Below are 27,126 nucleotides of genomic sequence, written 5' to 3'. Positions count from 1 at the left end.
CCTGGTCCTTGAAGACAGTGTATAATGGTTCAGAAGTAAGAGCTTGGATCTTGGAGACCTTTATAGCAGAAATAATGGCTACCAGAAAGGCCACCTTCCAGCATAGACGGGTGCCTCCCCATACTAGTGGGGGCACAATCTAAAGGGGAGGACACATGACTACCCCATGTCTTCTCTGCCCAGTGACCATCCCCTGCCTTGCGGCCAGCTTGGGGCCACCACGCTTTCTCCACCTAGGGTGATGAGATGTCCTGATTTTATAGGGACAGTCCGATTTTTGGGTCTTTTTCTTATATTGGCTCCTATTATCCCCCACCCCCGTCCCGATTTTTCACACTTGCTGTCTGGTCGTCCTATCTCCATCCCACGTTACTTGCGGGGGAGGAGGGGCTCTGTCCTCTCCCTGTGCCTCCTCCCACACGTTTGGCCACTTTCCCTGGCAGCTGGGTGGAGAGCAGGACAGAGCTGCTTCTGCCTGAGACATCCTGGTCAAAAGAGCTATGTGTAAGCTCAAAAGCTTGTTTCGCTCTCCAATTGGTCCAATGAAAGATATTACCTTACCCACATTGTCTCCCTAATATCCTGGTACCAACATGGCTATAGTAACACTGAATAAAAAATGGAAGATATCTTACTGACATGGCAATATAGCAACTGCTAATCAGCAAGCTGGGTTTTTGCTAAAAGGGCACACACGCACTCAAGCAAATTAGGAAGAAGACAGCTAGGAATGATTGCAGATGGTCAGAATCTCAGCTACATCTCACCTGAAAGAAGGCATCTCCAAGCTGAAGGCACTGGTTCAGATGAAAGAACACTACCCACTGAATCTCCAGTTTAGCTTGGGAATTCCCAGCTTCATTCTGAACTCAGACTTTAAGACCAGAAGGGACTATCGTGATCTTCTAGTCTGACCTCCTGCTCATTGCAGGCTACAGAACTTCACCCACTTACTCCTGTAATAGATCCATAACCTCTGGCTGAGTTACTGAAGTCCTAAAACCATGGTTTAAAGACTTCAAATGACAGAGAATCCACCATTTACTCTAGTTCAAACCAGCAAGTGACCCATGCCCCATACTGCAGAGGGAGAAAAAACACCCCCAAGGTCTCTGACAATCTGAGTCAGAGGAAAATTCCTTCCTGACCCCAAATATGGTGATTAGTTAGACCTTGAGCATGTTAGGGAGACCCACCAGTCAGACACCTGGGAAAGCCTCCCTCCACTCATGTGGAAGGCCCACCTGCCATGTCCTACTGCACCAAATCATGGCACAGTTGCTCCATTCTGTTTTGCTGGTCCACTTTTCTAGCCTTTTCAGCCAATCCTTATCTTTTTGCTGTTCCCTTTCCATTCACTTGACCTTACATGCTCCAGAGAGAGGATGTCTACAGGTGGTTCCTTTGGTGGGGCCTGATTTGCTCTTTCAGCTGAGAAGCATGGAAGCAGAGCAGAAAGGTTTGGGTGGGCAGGCTGCTGCCTGAGCTTGCACTCCTGTACAATACACAGGAACTTCTACAGTGACTGGCTGCATTAGTGGCAGTGGGAGTGACAATGGATGTCTGACAGCATTCAAGGAGCCACATGCAGCTTTATCATAACTAGAGCAGAATCTCTGTAGAGAGAGGTGGAATGAATCTGGAGTTGTCAAATGTTCTCCATGATCAAAGCTTTTCTTGCCTGCCCCCCCAGTCCCCTGGACTCATCTGTAAGTAAATTCCACTGTAGGTGTTCTTTTCAATCTGTTTCTTGATGTTAAAGAGAAAAGCCCTATTCAAAGCAATGTTCCGTTAAAGACTAAAAACCTTGTTTCCTGGACTGAGCTTTATTTACAAACATAAAATGTTAGAAAGATAAATCTCCTAAAAGCACCAGGACCACAGGCCCCAACACAAATCTACTTTCCATTTGGTGGTATTACAAGGACAACCAAAACTGCAAGACCTAAGAGCGTTTGTAACTTGCCAAGATCTCCAGGGCTGCACATACTCACATGTGTACATGATTTTTAAAAAGATCAATGCACAATCTATGTGTGTGCTTATACTGCTCCTCAGTAAGTGAACAGATACTGGTCATCGTTGAGTTCACCAGCAGTAAGCTGTAGTTGATCTGTTTTATCCTCATCCTGTAGATACAGGAAGAGGACAGCCCAGGCCATGTTTAGGGCTCTCCATAGGCTGTATGTGGTTCTCAGCCCAGAATAGCTCTGTTCTAACAGGAAAGTCTAGTTCTCAGCTAACCATGATTTCGTGATTCTCATGACACAGGTGACCTGAAAAAGAAGCTAAAATGTAATCTTTTCTATACTCCACTAGGTACATATTAAAACGAAAAAAATTGCCAAACCCACCACCACACCCCATGCCAGTGGTCCCAACCTTCCCCTCTGTACTATGTTAGAGAGAGAAAAGCAACCCGTGTTTTTTCCGTTGCTCTTCAATTCATCCTTCCCTCCCTCCCTCCCAAAGGGAAGTAGTCACTATTATCTTTTGTAAGTTCAATGGTATGATCCATAGTATATGCCCTACATCAGCTGATCTTTTCTGCCCTTAGAAGGCAGAGTGGAAACAATGCCAATTGTAGGATCAGCTACAATCACCTGCTTTGAGTCAGTTCTTGTTTGCCTCTGCTTCTGCAGCAGGCCATGCAACCTGGATGTGGTATGGCTCTAGCTCCTCAGGGGTGATGTAATCTGGAGCGTTGCTCATAAGGTCCCGTCCCTTGAAGGATTTGGGGAATGCAATGACATCTCGAATACTTGGAGCTCCAGCCACAAGACAGATCAGTCTGTCAAGTCCTAGAAGCAGACACCAAATTAGATAAAATATTTGTGTTACAGCCCCACATTACTTCCCTCTGAATCGATAAAACATTATGCGAGGTAGGAAACAACATTACTGGAAACCGGGAGAAGGTAGCACATTTGGGGAAAAATAATCAGAAACTGAGACTGAATGGATAGGAGATCATGATAAAATGGCCTAGGGCTGACAGTGAATAGCAAATTAAATAAGAGTGTGCAGTGCGGTGTTGCAGAGCAAAGGCAGAAACATCACACCATAGACCAGGAAGGTGGCAGTTGCTTACTAGGGCTTTGCTGAGACTACATTTAGAACACAGCACCTTAACAGATGTAAATAAACAAGGGTTTAGCTGTCAGGGAAGAACAAGAGCAAGCAAATGATTGGAGGGGATTGAGTCATATGGGAAGACTAAAGGTGAAATGCAAATCTTAGTTTACAAACTATAGCCTAAACGCGCAAAACTCTGAGAGGAAAACAATACATGGCCATTGCTGTAAAGCTGTGTAAATAGCACTAGCGTCTGACTACTTCTGAGATGGATTACCACGTCCTTATGGCCCTGAGCAATCTCAGATGCAGGCATCCAATTTTTTCTGCCAGAATGAGTGACATCACAAGCACCTCCAGAGAAAGCAGGAAGCAAGCAGCTCAGATTTCCAAGTAGCTTTCTCACATCATAGCACTTGTATTAACACATCAACTACACACTCCTTACCTTGTTTGGAGATTTAAAACCTGCTTTAAAGTTTTACAAAAGCTTTTAGCAATGCACTTGAAGAGTGAAATATGCACTAGCAGGGTTCAGCAACAACCAAGTAGGAGCTGTGACTGGGGAAAGGCATCTTAATCTACAGATATCTGGACCAATGGGATGAAATTAAGAAAAGTACTGATGGGTTAAAGTTCTGTAGCGGTGAGATCTTTCAGCTGTAGAATAGTTTCCTTTGGGAAGGGGTAGGTGACCTGCTGCTTGGGACATTTAGGACTAGGTTGGATATAAACACTAGGATATGCACTGAAGGGAAACAATCCTGCAGTGGCCAAGTGACAAGATATGACTTAATTTCTATGAGGGAGGCCATCTCTAGGGCTCAGACAAGGACTGTTCTCAGGACCCAGATGCCTGCAATCAAGTCTGCACGTAAGAACTGAAAACACAATACTATGGGAACCTGTCTCCTCCCTCACACTCGCTACCGTTATGTGAGCACTGTGTGTGCCCCTTTGATGTTGTCAGGTTAAGTGCTGCCTGGGATGTTCCTCTCTGCATGCTCTAGGCAGAATGAAGAGAGACAGTAATGCAGGATCTGAAGAGGGGAGACAAGGTGAGCACGAACAGTGAGGCCACCACTGCAGTCCTGCTCAGAAGGGGAAAGGGTTTTTGCTAACAGGCACAAGCCCCTTTTCTTGATATTTAGTTTGTTGCTATGATTAGAGTCCTGATATGCCAGTGAAAAATCACAGGGAGAGCTACAGTGCACCTACCTAAAGCGATTCCTCCATGAGGGGGCGCTCCACACTTCAAAGCTTCAAGCAGGTGGGAAAGCAGCTCAGGATCCTCCTGGAACATTACACACAAAACGCAACAAAATGCTTGTATTGGATTTGGAGTGGAGGCTGAGTCATCCACTCCTTGGGGCTGGGAGTCACATTTCATTACCTGTATTACCACAGTGGTGGTCACTTGGCGTCCTTCCCTGCTCCCCATCAATATCACTGTCATGATGGCTAACAAAGAAGCTCTACCACCTAAAGTAACTTGTCCTAAGCAAACCAGCTATTATCCAGTAATATATGTGAAACTATTTCAGAAGGCAACGCTACTTAGAAGTTATATTTTGTATCCAAAGCCAGTAACTATTTGCTTGAAGTTTTAGATACAATAAATGGTTCTTTGGAAAAGCTCTCAACTTCCTTAGTGAGACACCAGGAATTAGATAAAGCAGGATTCAGCAACCCAGTAGCACAGGGTTTTTTGGTACTATAGACACACATGATTCTTCACCTCTTGTATGAGTTATGGTCCTTTTCTGACTCTTCACAGAAGACAGAACTGGTATTCCACCTCCAGTCCTATCTAGATTTGGGAGACAGTGTTGTCTAGTGGATAGAGCACTGGACTGAGACTTGGGAAACCTAGCTTGTATTCCCAGCTTTGCCAATGACCTGCTGGGTGACCTTGGACAAGTCACTTCATAGCTCTGTGCCTCAGTTTCTCCATCTGTAAAAAATCATACTGCTCGCATTTGTAAAGTACTTTAAGATCTAAAGATGAAAAACACTATATAAGAGATAGATATTGCGAGCATCACCTTTCTCAGGGAGCTAGGAGGGAAGAAATTTACATACATGACTCCCAAAAGCATGAGAGGAGTGAGAGATATCAATCTCAACAGAGGAATAAGCCAGTGTATCATATCAATGGGAACACTCACGTAAGTAAACAGGTGCATAAATGTTTGCGGGATTGGGTGCTATAATTTTTTACTTTGCAGTGTCCCTTTAGTGTCCTCCCAAGTAGATCATCTGTGTGTCAATGAGATGCTCCTACTGGCACAGCATTGTTGTTAGTAAACCTAATTCGGCTGGATTTCTATAACCAGTAATTGCACCATTTGCAAACTCGTTTGAGGTTTTAAATGTGTCTATTTAAATTTAAAAATTCCGAGAGGACATGGGAAACTTTTGCAGGCTGTTACCTTCAGCACTGTCTCAAGAACAAAACGTTGCTGCTCTGCATTATGGATTCGGATCGAGCCGCCTCCAATTTCACTGCCATTCAGCACAAGATCATAGTGCTGGCTACGGGCCTGGAGTATGGGAGACAGACAAGTGTATTAGCAGGCCTGGGGTGCAGTTCACTGTACTCATATCATTATTCTTTCAGATTGTCAAAGGTCTGATGAAAAAAAGACACATTACAATTTTGCTTTATCAACGGACTCTCTGATATTTGGAGGGGTGTAACAGGATGTTTAAATCACTACCAGGAGGAATCTTTCCAACCAAATTTCATGCTTTGGCAAGTGAGGGATGCCTGCCTGGGACCTGATCCAAAGCCCACTGAAGCCAAGAGAAAGATGCATTTCTGTGGGCTTTGGATCAGCACTGCGGAATCCCAGGCAGTGTGCAAGTAGTTGCTGTGCAAGCCTCCCCTCTCCCCTACTCGTAGCTCTCCCAGTGCCCCATTTGTGATACTGCTCTGCCTCTTGCTGTTTCAGTCCTGGGAACCACACACCGCCATGGCAATGCAACACCAATCCTGATCTGTGACACACTCAGCCAGCCAAATGCAGGGCTTCTCTCTCAGAAAGTCCTTCTTAGACTGAACAAACTCCCACTGAGACTTGGTTGTGACCACTGTCCTTGTTGCAACTGGACTCTTAGGAAAGTTGTAAAACAAAACAACCCCCCACAGACCCTTTCTGTAGACGTTGCTGTTATTCCCCCAAATCTCCTGGGACTGGCAGTACTGACAATTAATCAAATCCCTCTCTTACTGCCCCCGGGCACTGAAACCCTGAGGTTGCTCCTGTTAAATGACCCCTTACATCTGAGCTCAAGATCAAGACTGTACGATTGACGTGGAAACACATCAGATAGTAACTGCCTAATCGTTACAGCTCTACAGATGAATGTAACACCCGTCTTCAGAGACTTCTAGGGAAGAGTTCTGACCCAGCTTTGTCTTCCAGAGAAACTCCTCACTCTAAATCAATTGTTTCCCATAAGTCTTCAGGAAGTAAGCTAGTTAATTATCTGGTGAGACACACTTAAATATTTGCTAGTTCTGGGTAACCTGGGATCCACCTTTCCTCAACAGATATGTAGAATGCATATTTTTCTGCAATAGTTAATGTCCCTTAATACAGCAGCTAAAGTTGCACCTCGCCCACTTTTTCAAGGAAAGTCAATATGAAAAACTAAGCAAGAGTGAAAGGCATGGTCGTAGTCACCTTTGCAGGCTCAGAATAGAGGAGGCTGGTGTCTGAGGGGTGAGGGGCCGTGAAGGGGTGATGAGCAGATTCCAGTTCTGCAGGGTTTTCTTCTTTGTGAAGAAATAGTGGGAAATCCACCACCCACAGGAAGTGAAAAGCAGTGGGATCACGGAGCACCAGGCCTCTCAACTCCAGAAGGTTCGCACTCTCCAAGCGCATATTTCCTAACACCAAGCACTGAAAAAAGGGCGGAGAAGGGAGGGAGGGAAGGGGAATAGAGAGAGAAAGATAAAGTCGAGTTTAATGTCACGAACAGAGAGCTCTAGAGAGGGTCTCATAATACCCTCTGGCAGGTGTATGTGTGATCCTGTCTCTGTAGAAAATTATCTCAGACAAACACACGCACACACACACACCATCATGTCAGTTTCACTGCATTTTTTGCACTAGTTGCAGCATCTTTAGAAGGCATCAGTCTTTTTATAAGACAACATCACAACAGGAGAGGCATTTGTGTAGCTAATGCCAGTCCTTAGGATTCTAGATTCTGCAAAGTAAGGCTGAGCAGGAGCTGGAAAGTTCATCTTTCCCAAATGCTCCAGTCTCATGGGGGCAACGCCTGGCCAACCACAGTGATTCACAGCAAAAAAAAAAAAAAAAGACACTCTGCCCCTCTATTGCATCTTTCATGCACGGATCTCAAAGCACTTCACAAACATTATTTACTTCTCACAACACTTTCATGAGTTAAGTCAGCCATATTATCCCCATTTTACATATTAGGAAATGGAGGCACAGAGAGGCAGGCAGGGCCAGCTCCAGCTTTTTTGCCGCCCCAAGTGTCGAAGGAAAAAAAAAAAAAGAAAAACCCGACTGAGTGGCTGCTGAATTGCTGCCGAAGGCTGAAGTGGGGTGATTCAGCTTCAGCCGAAGTGTAGCCAAAAAGGAAGCGAGGCACTGAACGACCCGCTGCCGACCTGGACGTGCCGCCCCAACAATGGACAGACTGCCGCCCCTTTCTATTGGCTGCCCCAGGCTCCTGCTTCCTTCACTGGTGCCTGGAGCCGGACCTGGAGGCAGGGCAAGCTCACACAAAGTCCAGAACACATTAATGGCAAAGCCATGAACAGAATCCAAAACTAACTCACAGCTTACTGGTTCTAACAACTAGATACAACACTGCCTCCCTAAACAGCAAGAATTGCAAGCACAGTTTTCAAAGATAACACTTAATGGGAGTATCCTGACATACATATCAGGGTCAGATCCTCTGCTGATGTAAGCCAGTCTATCTTCATTATATCGATTTGCATGTGCTGAGAATCTGGTTCTAGGATCAGAACTGACTTTTAAACATGAATTAGTATGGTTTTCATCATCTTGACTGGTATTTTTTTTTGTAAAACCTTTCTTACAGCTGACTAACACAAGCATTAAGATCTTAGCTGCAAAGTGTACTTACTTTGTATTCCCATGTTAGGATCAGAGGAAATTCAGACTGTTTAACTATATGATCCCTACATCAGAGCTGTAGCTGAGATCATTAGTCTCTGTCAAGAGTCGGACACTCATTTAAAATCACATTTCCATAAGAGATCCTATCCTTGCTTTGAGGAAAGAACTTCCTAAGGATGAGGTAGGGGGAGGGCTCTCTTTAGCCATGGTACCCTGAATTCACAAAGTGAGCTAGAGAGAAAAATGGTTGTTTTCTTTGGGCTTGTGCCTCACAACTCTGGATAGTGGAAACCCTTAGCATAACCATACACCTTGTCACCTGCTTTTGCTGCTTGGAAGAGAACACAATTACATTTATCCAGGTTTTCTTTCCAGCTCTGCTTTGGATGTGTGATTTGGGGCAAGTCACTTCATCTCTCAGTGCCTTCCTCTTCCAATCTGTGAAAACGAGTTCATAGCACCTCTCTCACAGGGGGTTGTGGGACTTTATTCATTAATCTTTGCAGCATGCTCTGAGATCCTCAAGTGGAAGGAATTACAGATATGCTAGGTATTAATATTAACAGACAGCGATGTTCAGTCCTCACAGACAGCCAGGGCTTTCCCTACCACTTTTTCATGCTCTCCAGCTGCCAGCAGCACCACATCATCTGCCTGGACCTTCAGTGCTTTGATGAGTTCCGACTGCTGCTCCTCACTGAGAAACTTCCTGAGTGGAGACTTCAAGCTCTCATCAGGCTTCATGATCAAGTGTAAAACTTCCTATTGCAAAAGAGAGGCACAGATATGAAGCACATTCAGTTCCTGCAGTACATCCACACAACATCCACACAACTGATCAGGTTCTTCCTTGTCTTTGTGTTGCTGAGAGACTGTCTCTTTCTCTCTAAGCAGAGGATGCACTATTAAAAACCTCCTATATCCTGAAGTTATTATATCCTATAAAATACCTAACATAATTTACCATCTCATTTACTAGAATATTCGAGGGCACTGTAGGAAGACACAGAACTATTATGCAGTGCACAGTGCAATACAGACAGCTACCTGGCTATTTACCTTCAACAGACAAGAAGCTGCCACCACCTATATTAATAGTTCTCAAAACAAGGTGATTATATGTACAGTAACTCCTCACTTAATGTTGTACTTATGTTCCTGAAAAATGCAACTTTAAGTGAAACAATGTTAAACTAATCCAATTTTCCTGTAAGATTTAATGTAAATGCGGGGGGTTAGGTTCCAAGGAAATTTTTGGGAGGCAGACAAAAGCCATTATATACAGTACAGTACTGTACTGTGGTTGGGAGGAGTCCCTGGCTTACCCCTGGGGCTCAGGGTTGGGGGTGCAGAGTGTGGGAGTGAGTCAGAGTGCGAGAGGGCGCTCAGGGTGGGGTGCAGAGTCTGGGAGGGAGTTAGAGTGCAGGAGAGTGCTCAGGGTGGGAGTGCAGGAGGAGGCTCAGGGCTGGGGCAGGTGCAGAGCACTTACCAGGGGCTGCTCCTGTTTGGTGCAGGGGGTGTGCAGGTGGCTCTGTGCAGCGTGGCACCACCCCCATGGTCGCAGTTCTCGGAGCGCCTCTTCCCCCCGCACCCTGGCAAGGCCACCCAGAATGCAGGGGCTTTAGGGGCTGCAGGGCCCTGGGCTAAGGGGGCCTCAGGGCCCTGGCCTGCAGCTCTGAAGCCCCTTTCAGAATGCGGCCCTGCAAGCACGGGGCCAGAGGACTCAGGAGGAGCAGGGGCAGGGGCAGCCACACAGCCAGAGAGAAGAGGTGTTTTCCCCTTCAAAGGGAGCTGGAAAGAAGTGGCTTCTCTCCGGCCGGTGGCTACACAGCTGCCCCTGCTCCTCCTGAGTCCTCTGGCCCATGCTCGCAGAGCTGCATTCCGAAAGGAGCTTTACAGCTGCATTCCAGGGCCCCAGGACCGCCTTAGCCCAGGGCCCTAAAGCCCCTAAGTTCCGGGTGGCCCTGCCTGCCGGAGGTGGTGGGGGTGGTGAGACAGCTTCCCTGCTTGCTCCCTCCCTCCCAGAAAGTCCTAAGCGCCACCCAACAGCTTAGCTATTTGGCGGTGGAGGAAGTGCTGGAAGGGAGGGAGTAGGCAGAGAAGAGGAACTTGTGAAATGCTCCCTTGTAAAGTCAGCCAAATGACATTATAAGGGAGCATTGCACAACTTTAAATGAGTATATTCCCTAATGGAGCAGCGATGTAACTTCGAAACAACTTTAAGTGGGAGGGTGTTAAGTGAGGAGTTACTGTACACAAGGTGGAAAACTTAACTCACTTTTCTATCTAGTATGTGCTTGCAAATTCCAAGCAACACTTTATGCATTTTACCTGCCCCTTTCAGATAAACTCTTTACAGTGTAGAAGTGTTTGTGCCTCACCTGATTAAACTGGGATTTTGCAGATTCCTTTAAAGCCTCAAAATCTTTATTTTGAAGATGTCTCTGCAAAAAAGGGGAAAAAATAGAGACATTAAACAGTTATAACTGCTGTAAGTCAAGTCAGAAACTGAATCCAGTGGCTGAGCCCACTTTCACGCATGAAGCCCTTGATTTCAGAATTACTTTTTTGGGAGACATGATCACCATTACATTTTTGTTTTTTTAATGACACACCACAGCACCACCTAAAGGGATGCCAAAGACTTGCACCTTTCACTGCCAAACTAACAATAACTAGTGAGAAACTGTGGCTGGAGAGCCCTGGAAAGTCTGCGCAGCAAGAGTGCAAAGAGATAATTCAGAATCTATCACCCTTTGTACCCAACATACATTTTATCACATGATAAACTTATATGATAGTGCTTTGAGATCTATGGATGAAAAGTGCTACATAAAAGTTGATATTGTTGTATTTTTGTAAGAGGGGTAACCCTACTACTAATCTGCAAACCCCTTGCACAACTGTCAAGCCCATGTGTTACAAAACAGAGTCAGGTATAATTTCAAGATTCACAGTGCATCAACCGTTAGATACTAATTCCTCCTACATTATTAGGAGTTGAAAGTCATGCCCATACATAACTCCTGGGGGAATTCTGCACCAAAAAATTAAAAATTCTGGGCACGGTATTTTAAAATTCTGCAAAATTCTGTGTATTTGTCAAAATAACACAATATAATCACACCAATTTCAATTATTTTTGGTAATTTATTTCAAAATACCCAACAGCAAGTATGTCTGTAACAACACAGACAACAAAAAAGATTCAAGAAATGTTTTTTGACAAATGATTCCTTACTAGGCATACTAATACAGAACTCTGAGTAATAATTCATTTAAACTACAACATAGAACTGTATATTCCCACACCCCTCGGAAGCACTGCAAAAGCTTGGGAGAGTCAGGGGTAATGGAGGAGCTGAGGGAGAGGGAAATATATTGCTGGGTAGGAGCCTGGGTGTAAATTTGGAGGGTTGTTGGGTATGGGTGGGGAAAGTATGGAATAGGGTTTTTTTAGGGGGGGAAGGGGGCGGAGAGGGATTGTTATGGAGTGTCCCCCATGCAGACGCAGGCTGACCCCAAGCCATTCACATTCAGTTGGGTATGGGTGGGGAAAGTATGGCCCTGTCCCCATGTGTTCCTGCATCCCTGTGTGTTCTTGCACCCCCTGTCCACGTGTCCCTCCACCCCCACTCAGACACCCACTCCCCCATTCCCATGTGTCCCTGCACCTCCCCGTCCCCACGTGTCTCTGTGCCCCCACTCAGCCACCCTCTGTCCCTATGTAGCTCTGCACCCCTTCCTCCTTCACCATGTGGCCCTGTGCTTCCACTCCCATTCAGCCCCTGCCCCAATCTGTCCTTCCCCATTAGCCCTTATGAGCCTGTCTGATCTCCCCAGCACCCCACACTGTCTGTCTCTCTATAGCCCCTTTCTCCTGAAAAGCCTGATGGGTGCTGTGAAGAAGGCAGGCTCTTTCTCCTTCCTAGCTGGCCAGGAGCTGCTGCTGTGTTCTATCAAGACAACGCCCTCTGGTGGACAAAAGGAAGAACTGCAGCAATATTTTGGCAGCTTTTTTCTGAGCAAAAAATTAAAATATGCGCAGCTCAGTTATGCACATGCACAATATTCTCCCAGGACTAATATATTACTGAGGTACACTGGACTGTACCTTGACCTTTAAGGAATACCTCACCAAGATATCACCCAAAACAAAGACAAGGAACAACCTGATCAGCAAACTAGTTGGGTCTACCTGCAGAACCAATGAGCAGACACTAAGACACTCTTGGCTTGCTTTTTGCTATTCTACAGCAGGCTGTTGCTCAGCTCTTCTAACACAGGACTAGTTGACACTCAGCTGAATGAAACCATGCATATAACAATAGGTACCATGAGACCGACCAAGCTGGCTTGGTTGCCAGTCCTTTCCAGCATTGCCTCTTCTGACATCAGACAAGAAGTCACCTTGCAGAATCTGCTCCTTAAAGTGCAAGACATGCCACATCCACCCCTGTTTAAAGAGATGTTGAATCCACTAGGCCACCATCTCCGCTCAAGCCATCCTGTTTGGGCAATTCCCTTAACTTGGATATCACCGCCTGGTGGCAAGAACAAGCTTCAAACATAGCCAGTGCCTATCTCATGACAGATCCAACAGTCCAGCCCCGTTTTTGACTTTTGACGCCATCTTTGGGTAAAACTCAATTGTTTTAGATGTGCTGCTAATGACTATATGTAGGGCCTTCGTGACTTTGCCTCTGTGGCCCATTAGAAAATGTAGATAATATACCTGCAGGCTGCAACCATTGGCAAGGGCTGCCTGGTTCCCTTAGAGATTTGTACAACGCCCTTTCCATAGCTACTGAATTGTTAAGACACTCCAATTAACTAACTCACTTGACTGTTTATGTAGATGCAATCACAACATATACAAGGCCTGTCAAGCAATTAAAAACATTAATCGCACTGTTAAATGATAATAGAATACCATTTATTTAAATATTTTTGGATATTTTCTACATTTTCAAATACATTGATTTCAATTACAACACAGAATACAAAGTGTACAGTGCTCACTTTATATTTATTTTTATTACAAATATTTGCACTGTAAAAAACAATAGAAACAGCATTTTTCAATTCACCTCATACAAGTACTGTAGTGCAATCTCTTTATCATGAAAGTTGAACTTATAAACATAGAATTATGTATATAAAAAAATTGCATTCAAAAACAGAACAATGTAAAACTTTAGTGCCTATAAGTCCACTCAGTCCTACTTTTTGTTCAGCCACTCGCTGAGACAAACTAGTTTATTTACATATGCAGGAAATTTGCTGCCCTCTTCTTGTTTACAATGTCACCTGAAAGTGAGAACAGGCATTCGCATGGCACTGTTGCAGCCAGTGTCACAAGATGATATTTACATGTCACATGCACTAAAGATTCATATGTCCCTTCATGTTTCAACCATCATTCCACAGGACATGCATTCATGCTGATGATGGATTCTGCTTGATAACGATCCAAAGCAGTGCGGACAGACGCATGTTCACTTACATCATCTGAGTCAGATGCCACCTGCAGAGGATTGATTTTCTTTTTTGGTGGTTCGGGTTCTGTAGTTTCTGCATTGGAGTGTTGCTCTTTTAAGACTTCTGAAAGTATGATTTTGGAAGGCACTTCAGATTCTTAAACCTTGGTTCAAATACTGTAGCTATCATTACAAATCTCACATTGGTACTTTCTTTGCATTTTGCCAAATCTACAGAGAAAGTGTTCTTAAAACAAACAACATGTGGTGGGGTCATCATCCGAAACTGCTTAATATGAAATATATGGCAGATGCGGGTAAAACAGATCAGGAGACATACAATTCTACCCCAAGGAGTTCAGTCACTAAGTAATTAACACATTATTTTTTAACAAACATCATCAGCATGGAAGCATGTCCTCTGGAATGGTGGCATGGAAGCATGAAGGGGCATACAAATGTTTAGCATATCTGGCACATAAATACCTTGCAATGCCAGCTACAAAAGTGTCATTTGAATGTCTGTTCTCACTTTCAGGTGACTTTGTAAATAAGAAGCAGGCAGTATTATCTCCTGTAAATGTAAACATACTTGTTTGTCTTCGCAATTGACTGAACAAGGAGAAGGACTGAGTGGACTTCTAGGCTCTAAAGTTTTACATTGTTTTGTTTTTGAGTTCAGTTATGTAACAAACAAAAAAATCTGTATTTGTAAGTTGCACCTTCATGATAAAAAGATCGCACTACAGTATTTGTATGAGGTGAATTGAAAAATACTATTTCTTTTGTTTATCATTTTTTAACAGGGCAAATATTTGTAATAAAAAATAATATAAAGTGAGCACTGTACACTTTGTAATCTGTGTTGCAACTGAAATCAATATATTAACAAATGTAGAAAAACATCCAAAAATATTTAATAAATTTCAATTGGTATTCTATTGTTTAACAGTGCGATTAAAACTGTGATTAATTGCAATTAATTTTTTTATATAGAAATATATAAATAAAAGAGAAAGTAACAATTACTTCTAGATTTACAGTCAAGCCTGGATTTGATCTTTGACCGTATTGTTATGAGGTACCGTATTAATGATCTTCACCCAGGTAACAAACGCCCACATGGGAGGGTGCTGTTATCTGTGTGTCTGTCTCACCAGTCCAGGAAGGAGTGATGGCTTGCCCAAGTCTATTTCAGACCCTTGCCTCTGGGCATAATTTATTATTCAAGCCCAAAACAAAAACTGCTCCTCTAACCAAAGCAGGCTACAGTCCCCAGAGGCTTTTCCCCTTGGCCTCTCTCAGCTCCAGATGCCCTTCACACTATTACCTGATGACCTAACACCACAACCTCATCTGAGAGGCAACTGATCAGTCAAAGGTGGGACTAGGCCAATGTCCCCAGAAAGGGGCCAGTGGGATTGTGATTAAGGATAAACTTAAATCAACAGAACTTATTAATTTCAAAAATTTACTTTCTTTACATTGTGCTGTGCCACTAACAATACAGAACTACACCACTCACCGCTCCCTGAGGAATACAAATGGCTTTGACAGTGCCTTGGGGCTTGTTGACAGCATTCTGCACAAATCCGATTTCCACATTCCTAAACACATCACTGACATCAATTATCTGACAGAGAGAAAGAGCACATAAAAGAGAAGAGATGTCAGGAACATGCAGTGGGGAACTGTTCCTGTGTCCTCCATTTGCAGCAAGATCTCCCGGGACAGCAAACCACGCTTCAAGAAACCACAGGGCATTTATAAATAAACAAATGGAGCAGTGGTTTAGAAGTCACAGACTTCAGGAAGAAAAAGTTTAAATACGACACTCAGTGAGAGACTGGATGGTTTAGGGGATTGCTAATGGAATCCAAAGACTTTCACCTCTAGGTGACCAGTCTAAACGTACCTCTAGTCAGCAGTGGCCAAAGGGTGTCAGTAGATAATATCGATGAGAGCTCCTATGAGACATGAGTTTGGTGATCTCAGCCCAAGTTCCCCAGAACACATACCCACAGTGGGATAACATCAGCTCAAATCAGCCATGATGCAGCCCTTTCAAATCTTCACATAGCAGCAAGTATAAAATGTTGTGCAACATTTTTCAGTACTGCTTCCCCCATTACATTTATGAACAGTTATTTTCTGCACAATAACAATTATTGAAGAAAGAACCAAAATCACAGCTGGTAAGAACCTCAGAGAGACCAAGGAATGAACTGGACTGGGGAGATTGAACTAGCCTCTCTCTTGAGTTGGTCCTGCCAGGTCAGGAGCAAGACACATTGTCTGGATTTCTCACCAATCTTGTGGTCTCTATGGATGATTTGAGGACTTCAGTTCCCAGCACTGTCGATCCTTCCTACCCTACAAGGCATGTCCTTGGTGTTAATGTATCCTAGTTAGGATATAAATGAGAAAGATAGGACATCCAAGAGAACAAATTGGTTGGAAGATCCCAAATCCATCTTGCATCACTGCCTTAATACCCCATTAGTACAGCTTCCAGTGACATAAGGGGCCGGCTACAATTGCAGGGCTTTCAGAACCAGTAGACGTTATGGCACCAAGGCGCTCTCACACTTCCATCCACGTGGAGAAGTGGAGTGTAAACAGAGATGAACAGGAAACACTGAAAAGGAGAAGGAGAAAGGATAGATGTTTCCAATGGGAGACAGCGCACCTTCATACCAAAGCGAGTGTCTGGCTTATCAGTCCCATACTCCGCCAATGCCTCAGCATAGCTCATGGAAGGGAAAGGGGTGGTAATAGGGCCTCTCTCATTAGGCCAGGAATACTGGAGCAGGCCCTCAATGAGTTTCTGGATCCCAGCTTGGTCTACAAATGACATCTCAATATCGATCTTAAAGACATAACAAAAGGATCATTACACATTAGCTACAGGCACCAGGAAAACTGCATTCTAGTTCCCCCTTATAGCTCTTTTTGGGACCCAAAGGCTTTGTATATAAAGTGATCATAAAGAGGATTAGATGCAATATACTGCATATACCACAATTGCCTTACACAAAGGTCATGTGGCTAACCTCACATAGTTAGATACATCATCACAGAGAATCCTGCCCATGGTATCAGCAATAATTCCCTGTTCAGAAGCCGAATGACCATTAGTGAATTCAGGGCACAAGGAGAAGACTTGGAATACTTATATTCCAATCAATTTATTTTATAATAATATGGTAAAAATAAGAAAGTAAGCAATTTTTCAGTAATAGTGTGCTGTGACACTTTTGTATTTTTATGTCTGATTTTGTAAGCAAGTAGTTTTAAAGTGAGGTAAAACTGGGGGTACTCAAGACAAATCAGATCCCTGAAAGGGGTACTGTCCTCTGGAAAGGTTGAGAACCACTGGGCTATATCAATAATACTTGCTACTAACAATGCTGTATGAGGTCTCCTAAGTGGCCTGAGACCTTGCCAGAGTTTAGCAGCTAAAGAGTCTGTTTGGGAATACATTACCTGAGTGAATTCCGGCTGCCTATCTGGCTTTGAACCTTCATCTCGATAGCAACGGGCGACCTGAAAGTACCTGCAATTGAAATTAAAGGCACCCTAAATTAAATTGTGGCTACAGAATTCCATCCTCAGCAAGTTCACAGATGAAACTAAGATGGGGGAGAGGTGGATACACTGGAGGGTAGGGATAGGGTCCAGAGTGACCTAGACAAACTGGATGATTGGGCTAAAAGAAATCTGATGAGGTTCAACAAGGACAAGTGCAGAGTTCTGCACTTAGGACAGAAGAACCCCATTCACTGCTACAGGCAGGGGACCAACTGGCTAAGCAAAGTTTTGCAGAAAAAGACCTGAGGATTACAGTGGATATAAGTGAGAAGCTGGATATGAGTCAGCAGTGTGCCCCTGTTGCCAAGAAGGAAAATGGCATATTGGGCTGCATTACTAGGTGATGTGATGTGATGATTCCCCTCTATTTGGCACTGGCGAGGTCACATCGGGAGTATTGCATTCAGTTTTGGCCCCACACTATATATAGGATGTGGACAAATTGGAGAGAGTCCAGTGGAGGGCAACAAAAATGATAAGGGGGCTGGGTCACATTACATGAGGAGAGGCTGAGGGAACTGGGCTTATTTAGTTTGCAGAGAAGAAGAGTGAGGGGGGATTTGATAGCAGCCTTCAACTACCTCAAGGAGGGTTCCAAGGAGGATGGAGCTAGGCTATTATCAGTGGTGGCAGATGACAGAACAAGGACCATTGGTCTCAAGTAGCAGTGGTGGAGGTCTAGGTTGGATATTAGGAAACACTATTTCACTAGGAGGGTGGTGAAGCACTGGAATGGGTTACCTACGGAGATGGTAGAATCTCCATCCTTAGAGGTTTTTAAGGCCTGACTTGATAAATCCTGGCTGGGATGATTTAGTTGGGTTGGTCCTGCTTTGAGCAGGGGGTTGGACTAGATGACCTCCTGAGGTCTATTCCAACACTAATTTTCTATGATTCTAAACTTCATTATGTAGTCCTGCCATGAGTGCAGGGGACTGGATAGGATCACCTCTCAAGGTCCTTTCCAGTCCTATGATTTCTCCTGATGATTCATGCTGTAGATACCAACCAGGATGAGCCACCTTCCAGCAGTGACCTCTTGGAGGAGGCTAACATCTCAGTGGCACTCCACCAGTGCCATCTAGTACTCTAGGCAAAAAAACCCAGCCAAACCTCCTCTTCTTCTATGTTATACTGGGCTATGCAAGCACATCAATGGCATGTGAGGAATTCTTATGGGATGGTCCTCCCAACTGTCTGATGCTGCTGGGAAGAGAAGTTCCTCTAGAATGTTTCCCTACCACTCTCTGACATTTCCTGCTTTTATTTCATGAAGCAGGCATGTTAAAAGGTATTGCACTCGTGTGCTGGGACTGTGTCTTTTCCAAGTCTCAATCACACACAACAGTCTAGTTTTATCTCAATGAGAATTGGTTATATTGGTCAATCCCAGGTGAGGGCTGCACCATGCTTTCATTTTCTGCTTTCAAGCATTCCATTCCTTGAGAAGTCTCCTCCCAAGTTTTAGTTCAGAATTAGACTAAAATGGAAAATTTCACACCTGCAACTATGTGATTTAGCCACACACCTCCCATTCATTTCAATGGGAGTCATGTGGCTAAATCCATTACTTGGCTTTGAGAGTCACAGTGTATGCTTTACAATTTCTAAGCTTCTCCCACTTTAGGTCATTTACCTCATCCATTTAAGGCCATTCTACCCACACAAAAAAACAGCTCTAAGGGCGAGATCCTCAATGGTTAATTTAGTTGCCTAACTCCGACTGAAATCAGTTTGTGGGGGAATTTTTAACTTCTCCCATGTCAAAGAGAATAGACCCCATGACATTAATGTTTCAGAGAAAAGGCGGCAAAGGAACGCTCACCTGTCCAGACCTCCAATCATCAGGAGCTGCTTAAATTGCTGAGGACTCTGCGGCAGACAGTAAAACTTTCCAGGCTCCCTGGAAGGTACCACAAATTCCTTTGCACCCTGGTACGGAAGAGGGGAGAGACATTTTTTAATGGGTGTACAACTGCCATCTTGAACCCTGCAATAGAATCTTATTGATGCAAAGAGCGTAGTAAGTTTCAAAAGAAAAGTAAACAATTATGAACCTGACCAAAAGCCAGCAGAAGTCAATGGAAGATTTTCCATGGACTCCAAAGAGCTTTTTGTCAGGCTCCCTATGGATAAGAACAGCACCAGTGGTTTTATGCTAATTAGGATCCAATTACAAAAGTTTGTGATAATAGGGCACAAGATCCTCACCAGCTGGATGGAGTTAGGATGAAATCTCCTCCCAGGGTACAGAACTGAAGAATTAGGGGCACTATGCAACAGCAGGATGTGTGTGAGGGGGATAGGACAGGATGGTCTACCTCTCTGTTTTTTTCCCCTTAGCTATTTTTTCCTGTACTGGGTTCTCTTGTTTTGTGTGTTATGAGTGGATTTAACATGAATGGAGAGTGAAAGGGGTTAAGTTCTTTGTTTTCTTTCTTCTTTTTGTTAATAGCTGCAGCATTTTTTCCTTTCTTTATCCTCCCCCAGAAAACTAGAAAAGGAGAAATAGGCAAATGCAGCTGCCCATGTAAAAGCTACTCTTGGTAGCTGCCAACAACCAAAAAGCCAGATTAGCCAAATCTTGCTGGAAAGATGGGAACCTGAGGCACATGAAATGGGTTAGAAGTTATAAGCCTCAGGAGATGGTGGCCAGCCAGGGAAGCTCCGATTTAGAATTTGTGGGTGAACTTCATGTTAGGTTTCTAATCATCAGAGGAGTGAGGTTCTGGAACAGCCTTTCAATAAGAATAGTGGGAGCAAACAATCTAACTAGTTTTAAAATGAAGCTTGATAAATTTATGAATGGGATTGATTGTATGACAGCATTGTCTGTGATAGTAAGGGACTGGATTTGATGGTCCAGGAGGTCCTTTCCAGTCCTATATTCCCATGTTACTGTGGGCTAAGATCCTGATGCTGTATTTCACAGTGACCTTTATTGTATTAGTGGGGTTTTGGTCCCATTTTCCAAGGTGCAGGGAAGGATTAATACATTCTATTTCTTTTACCCTATCTGCACCTGTTTTCTTTATAAATCCATCCCATCTGCTTGGACTCTCTGTTAGAGGCTGACCCTTCCACTGAGACATCTGGCATTAGTAACTATTGGGGAGAGGATACTGGACCAGAGGGGCCATTGATCTCATGTTCTCTCTCCATATCACACGCCCACCCCTATTGTTTCAAAATAGCCTGCACCATGGTTACTAGCTAGAAATCTCTTCCATTAGAACTGCCTAAAGCTTCAGGTCTCTGAACTTTCCTAACAGGTGAATATATTTTGAGGTGACGATGGACTAATCTCAGAGGTGATGTACATGATGGTGTAGGTTTCATTTTAATTTGGTGTAAGTTAGGCAATGGAGTGGGAGGTTGTGGCAGAAACAACAACCAACAGGAGATGAGATAAAACAACTGCCCACCCCACGTACCTTACAGCTCCTTATATCCTCCTGTTGCTTGTTCTTCTGCGGCAACTTTGGCTTTCTGTCCTCTCAGCATGTCAGTTACAATGACTTACCCACAGGAAATTCATACATCACCATGCAAATCCCCTCTCACTCTGGCCCAGCATTCAGGCTCTGGGAGGGGAATGCTGGGTGCATCACTATCTTGTCGTCATATCTACGTCATCAGGGAGAACACCCTTCCCTGCATACTGGGGGAGCTGACAAGCCGGGTTTTTTTGGCTCTTGAAAGGCTGCCTGTCTCTCAAGACAGAGCTAAGTGAAAAGTCCAGCCACTGTTTTCTTCGGTGACCTAACCTCAGATGCAGGAACATGTTACAAACAGTAGCTGTAAATGGGTGAGCTGAGGTCTTTTGCAAAACTAAGAAAAATTTTATTCTAATCATCACTGCTGAAATCTGGGGCCAGCCCTGGTGGCTGGGCACTTAGGACTTTGAACTGGCATATGTACAATGTGGGTGTGAATCTCAGTTCTGAGGTCACATTCCAAAGGTCACCAGGGACTGGCAGCCACAGTTTGGTTAGCCTCAAAGGGAGGAAATGCCTGGTGTTTTCTACACTGACCCTTCTTGTCACTTAAGGAGTAGCATCAGGGGGCTCTGAAAAGATTCCTGTCCTCTGGCAGAAGGCTAGTGACTGGGGTTCAGCTTTGATTGGCAGGTTAACAATGGATTAAAATGGGAGCAGCTGATTACTGGGCTCTGAAAATATAAAGAAAGCCCTCAAAGAGAAGAGGAAAATGTTTACAAACCCATTATATTCATTTTCTAATTTAATAGTTAGTCCCTCCTATTTCTTTCATACGATTCACTGATGTGGCTTGCCTAGGCAAGAAGTTAATAGCTGAAACAATCAATGCAGCATTGGCCCTACTACGGCTACTCAAGAGATGTTAGCATGTTGATTAAGGATGAGATGTACAAAGGAACATGAGCATAACAGAACTTCAGGCTGTATTCAGAATTCTCTAGTCACTGTGGTAAATCATTCCCCTGTAAGGGCCTAATCTAAAGCCCATTCATGTCAACAGGAGTCTTTCTAATGTCTTCAATGGGCTTTGGATAGACTATCTTTCCTCCTGCTACAGTCACATTTCTATGTCAGCACGTAAAAAGCAGCTCTGTGTTGAGCTCAATGGGACCAGAGCTAGATCCAGGACCAACAACCTGGCTTCTGCCTTGCAGAAAACAATGATGCAAACTCTGACAATCTTACTCCTGAAGGACTCACGCAGTCTGGCCTAGGTTTATATGGTTAGAAACTGGGTGGACTTTTGTTAATGCCTGTGGTATGCGTTTCCATAAATGGCTAAAATCTGTTGTGTGAGGCTGGACTGAACATTTACAAATGTGTACATGAATTAGAACTTAAAAACCAGCATCCCCAGAAGTTTGAGAAGAAAATGTCCTGTGTATAGCTTGTTGAATCTGCTCAGCCAGGACTGGATGGTTCCCTTTCATAGATTTGATAAAACTTTCTCCTATTTAATCTTAAACATCTCAAAGGATTGTCTTCATCACTTCTACAATAACATGCTATCCAACTATATGGATTTAAGAAGGCCATCTAATTATAAGATATGTCAGTTAGAGGACAGAGCATAGAGCCTTACACCATTCATTACTAGGCTAGTGGTCTCTACCACCACATTATTACTTAACAAAATAAAAGACCAGAATATAGAACTGGAAATTAAATAGCCTTAAATGGGAATACTACTATAGTGACTTACACAAGAGATACATGCCAACAGAATGCAGTGCTTGGAGGATGGGTGTTTTCTGGAATATGATCCTTGAAAAACAGGATTCAGAGTCATCATATGCACTGCACTGCAAGATAGCAGCTTTGTTGTTTCATGATACTAGAAGATTCTGAGTCAAAACATGGGTTATCACTCTGTCCTATCCACCCCCTCATGCCTCAGAAGGACCCATTTGACATATTAGTAACTGGCAGCAGAAGCAACATTTGCTGAGGGGCAAGGGAGGCAGTTCCCCCTCAACACATTCGTTTGCCACCCCTGACTTCACAGGATACAATATAATCACATATAATGTTCTATATGCTGATATGACTTTGCCTGCCTCTCACACCTGGAATTTTCTGAAACAATGCTCCTGACTGGGAGGTAAACAATTAAGTAGTAACACATGACAGAAATAAAGGCAAAGGGGCAGACAGGGACACGTGAGCAAGTAAGTTGTCTATATGATTGCAGGAGGCCAGGATGGATGACTAAGAGCATACATACCCCTGGAGTTCTCTTAAATAGTGTTGGGGTTTCTACATCCACAAACCCTAAAAAACAAACACAAGCTTCAGACATTGAACATGATGAGAATGTTGGTTTGAGACAAGTTGACTGGAGACTGCGGTTAGTCAGCTTGAGGTAGTCTGGCAGAGCATGCAGGTCCTCAGTCATATACAGACTCTTGATTCTTTTTCAGGATGACTAAAGATTACTTATGCAGGCACAGCCTGATACTGAGGGGCGCTGAGCACCCACATCTCCTATCATGACTTGAGTTCTCAGCCTCTCATGTACAAGCTGCATAGTTGCTTATGTCTGCACTGGCTACTCTCAATAATTAGGTAAAAATTTTGCAAAAGTGACCAGTAATTTTAAGATGAGCACCTGGACTCTGATAATTAGGCCTTTATAAAAGGCATATAAAGAAAGACACCCAAAAACTGAGATGTCCAAAAATCACTAGTCACTTTTTAAACTCTTGGCCTTAACATTTATTGTATACATACTGTTCATTTAGAAACGATCATCTGCGGCATGATAAGGGACTTACAGCCCCTGTGCTCTTTAGACATCTCAATAACCCACCCCATGGTATGTTCCTGGGATATAGAGCCATGTCAGGGCAGTACTTTGCCCAGCACCTCTCCCCTAGTATGTCATGCAGTAGTAGAGCAGATAGCAAGAACAAGGAGAAAAGAAAAAGACGATAAAGTGCTAAGAACTAGATACTCACTAGATATATTTCTCTTACCATGGAGATAACAGAGGTACTCCCGCATTTTCATAATCATCTGCGATCTCAGCCGCAGGTTATGTTGCATCTGGAAGCTGCGCAAGTCCAAGTAGCGATACTGCATGCGCAAGGACTCCGATTTCTAAAGAGAAAAGGATTCTGATTAAAGACCCAAAGCCAAACCAGATGCCCATAAAAGCTCCTTCAAAGACCACAATGGAAAGGTGGAAGCAAACATAGGACCCTGCATTACTGCCAGTCACTCATGATCTACGTGGAAAAGCATTAGTTGCTTAGGTCACACTGATTCTAACTGTGAGAGGAGCTGCACGCTCTAAGCTCTATATTCTGGAATGCTCACTTTTCACTTGGCAGCAACAGATCATAATAATCCTACTTGGGACTTGTCGGGTGTTTTCAATCATAGATCTCAAAGCATTTTGCAAAGGTGACCAAGCATTATTAAACTAATTTTACAGATGGAGAAAACTAAGATACAAGACATTGTGTGAGCTGCCCAGTCACATAGTGAAGCAGTGGCACAGAGGATATAGAGCCCTGTTCGCTTGAATGCTGGTCCCAACCCCTATGCACTGGTCCACATTTCATAAGGAAGAGAAAGGACACAATAATCAGTGATGCAAGACATACCTAACCGTCAGTCTGAGTGATCTTAGTGTCCTGGAGGGATATACTCTCTTGCTAGCCGGCCATATGCCTGGGTGAGGCTATATACCTTAACTTTTAAACACATTAGTCCTCCTGACACCTTTTGCTTCACAATCACAAAAGATGGACATGAGCCCAAATTTTCCTTGTTCCCATCATACCACCAATTCTTACTGTCATTATATTTTTAAACCCAAAGCATGGAGCCAATTTAGGCCTTACATTCTACTTTGCTATTACAATCTCACTCTCAGAGCTTACTCTAGGCATGTTCCATTGTAAACAACTCTTGCCCCAGAGAACAGGTGGGAGTAAGAAGAGAATGCCCTACAACAGTGCAACAACACTGCTCTGTCATTCGGCATGGCAATTCTAACTCTTCTGAAGAGCAAGTGCTTAATGCCTAAAGGCAGGCAGCCACCTTGATAAAGTCTTTAATTTCAAATGGCAGCTTCTTGCAGGAATTCAGGACCTCAGCTGTCTTCACCTTCACTTCAATGTCACCTGTTGGCATTCTCTGAAACAGAGAAAAATAGATTTGAACATCAGGCAAAATACTTGGACAAGTTTCTTTCTAGATTCCTGGATTTTCAGGCTAGAAAGGATGCTTATGATTATCCAGTCTGATCCCCTTACAGCACAAGGCAGGAATGTCTCTTGATCAGCTTCTCCAAATATTCCTCAATATTCATTGGCAGTTTAAGGCCAATCAGTTCCTATTTAAGAAACACCGGTTCTCACTCTCCTTCAGTAGTGTATCCATCCCTATTAGAAGTGAACCTGCTTTCTTGCCCATAATCTGCTCTCTCCCTGTGACACGTACCAACTACAAGGCAAGAGTTAGGGCCTGATCCTGCCAATACTCATGCACATGCTTAACTTTATGCTCAAGAATAATCTCCTCAGCTTCACTGATGTATAAACAGGGGAACTGCAAACAAGAGTAGGGAGGCATTTGACACTGATGTGACTACTAGTGGAAACCTGTGTAAAGAATTCCAGAAGGATGTTGATACGTTGGAGAATGTTCAGAGAAGAGCCACAAGAATGATTAAACAATTGAAAAACCATACTTTATAGTGATAAACTCAAGGAGCTCAATCTATATAATTTAACAAAGAGAAGGTTAAGGGATGACTTGGTCACAATCTGAAAGTACCTACACATGGGGAACAGAAATTTGATACAGAAGGTCTAGCAGACAAAGGTATAACAAGATCCAATGGCTAGAAGTTAAAGCCAGACAAGTTCAAACTAGAAATCCGATGCACACTTTTAACAGTGAGGGTAACTATCCATTGGAACAACGTACAAAGGGTAGTGGTGGATTCTCCATCACTGGTAATTTTTAAATCAAGATGGGATTTTTTGTAAAAGATATGCTCTTGTTCAAATCAGCAAAACTGTATGGCCTGTGTTATACAAGAGGTCAGACTAGATGATCAATGTCCCATTTGGATTAATAATCTATGAATCGATAAATGTTGGCAGTATCAGGCCCTTAACCTTTAATGTGGAGGAGAGCTATGGTTCAGATCATTGGTAAATGAATTGCCCGCCTCCCATGACACCCAGGAACTGTAAAGGTTACACCAATTTCCATCAGTAGAGTTCCCAGTTGAATTATAAGGTAGACTTGAGTTTTTCTCCCATCTATCATCACTGCCACAATAAAGACCACTAAACTTTGTTATCCATTCCTTCCCATCTTGTAGGACAGAGTGGAACACCTTCTACTAACCAGAGAAGACCACATTAAAGTTTCCAATATGTGCCTTAAAAAGAAAGCTAACTGTGGAGCCCAGAGCTGGCATACTTTGTGATAGTATCTAGTGGCTAGAGAAGTGGATTGGGCATTAGAACTCCCGGGTTCTGTACTTGGGCCTTCCAATGACTGGTGGTGTAGGGTCTTGGAAGAGTCACTTAAAGCTGCTGACAACGAGAGCTGTGGGTATGGAAAACCTCTGAACAATCCGGAAATTAACCTCCATGCTTCAACTTCTCTATCTATGAAATGGATAATCAAACTTACTGACAGCAGGCATGAGTAAAAGTGGTCAACAATTACTGCAGAAGTACTATGGCATTTCTTATATTTAGATTAGCAAACCAAAAACATAGATGGTAAAGTCTGGCCTTTTTTCATGGTGACCAGTGCCTCTCAGAGGGGTATTGTGGGACTTACTTAATTAGTGTTTGTGAAGTGCTTTGAAGTTCCTGGAAGGTGCATGCCATAGCAGTTATTTCTATTTCATTGTATTCACAATTCTTTCACATCACTCCAAGATGGATTATCATACCTTGGAGAAAACAAGCCTGCTAACGGCAAAGCAATGACACAACGTGTGCAGCATGAATCCACCTACCAAATCTCTGTGCTAAATTCAGTGCACTTTACCAGCGTGCCAAACTCTAGAAAATCCCAGAAAGATTTCAAAGGACTAACCGGGTTCTTCTGCCCTGGGGGCCGAGAGGTGACTGTCCCAGTTACCCTCACAACAGATTCCACAGGGGCATCATACAAGACCTTCTTAACATGGGAATGTGCCTGCAGGAAAAAAATACTGAGATGTCATGGAAACTGAAGTCACATTACAGACTGTGCCATGCTTGGATGCTTTTCTGTTTTCTTTACGGCCTCCTCTCAGAATAAATTTAAAGATCATTCTTTAGAAACCAGTTTATGACATTATTACTACTTGTATTGCAGTAGCATCTAGGAACCCCA

General features: G+C 43.6%; 1 protein-coding gene across 7 annotated transcripts in view; it reads right to left on the bottom strand.

The window, feature by feature from the left end:
• Positions 1-1,807: 1,807 nt before the first annotated feature.
• Positions 1,808-27,126, bottom strand: part of DARS2 (aspartyl-tRNA synthetase 2, mitochondrial) — a 34,639-nt gene continuing 9,320 nt past the window's right edge. For 3 of the 7 annotated variants that reach the window (XM_050963211.1, XM_050963206.1, XM_050963207.1), the window contains 14 exons: positions 26,845-26,946; positions 24,820-24,915; positions 23,748-23,871; positions 22,997-23,043; positions 19,098-19,204; positions 17,168-17,237; positions 16,371-16,550; positions 15,207-15,314; positions 10,583-10,645; positions 8,811-8,963; positions 6,765-6,983; positions 5,508-5,618; positions 4,294-4,369; positions 1,808-2,801 (listed from right to left, as the gene is read on the bottom strand). In XM_050963211.1, the coding sequence (XP_050819168.1) occupies positions 2,614-2,801; positions 4,294-4,369; positions 5,508-5,618; positions 6,765-6,983; positions 8,811-8,963; positions 10,583-10,645; positions 15,207-15,314; positions 16,371-16,550; positions 17,168-17,237; positions 19,098-19,204; positions 22,997-23,043; positions 23,748-23,871; positions 24,820-24,915; positions 26,845-26,946 (1,644 nt within the window). In that variant the 3' untranslated portion in view covers positions 1,808-2,613. The remainder of the gene's footprint in view (positions 2,802-4,293; positions 4,370-5,507; positions 5,619-6,764; positions 6,984-8,810; positions 8,964-10,582; positions 10,646-15,206; positions 15,315-16,370; positions 16,551-17,167; positions 17,238-19,097; positions 19,205-22,996; positions 23,044-23,747; positions 23,872-24,819; positions 24,916-26,844; positions 26,947-27,126) is intronic. The other 4 variants (XM_050963208.1, XM_050963210.1, XM_050963212.1 and 1 more) reach the window with 4 other exon arrangements.

This window comes from Gopherus flavomarginatus, chromosome 7, assembly GCF_025201925.1.
Source record: "Gopherus flavomarginatus isolate rGopFla2 chromosome 7, rGopFla2.mat.asm, whole genome shotgun sequence".
NCBI classification, from domain to species: domain Eukaryota; kingdom Metazoa; phylum Chordata; order Testudines; family Testudinidae; genus Gopherus; species Gopherus flavomarginatus.
Note: the sequence above shows the minus strand (reverse complement) of the source record. Positions and strands in the feature narration are given on the sequence as shown.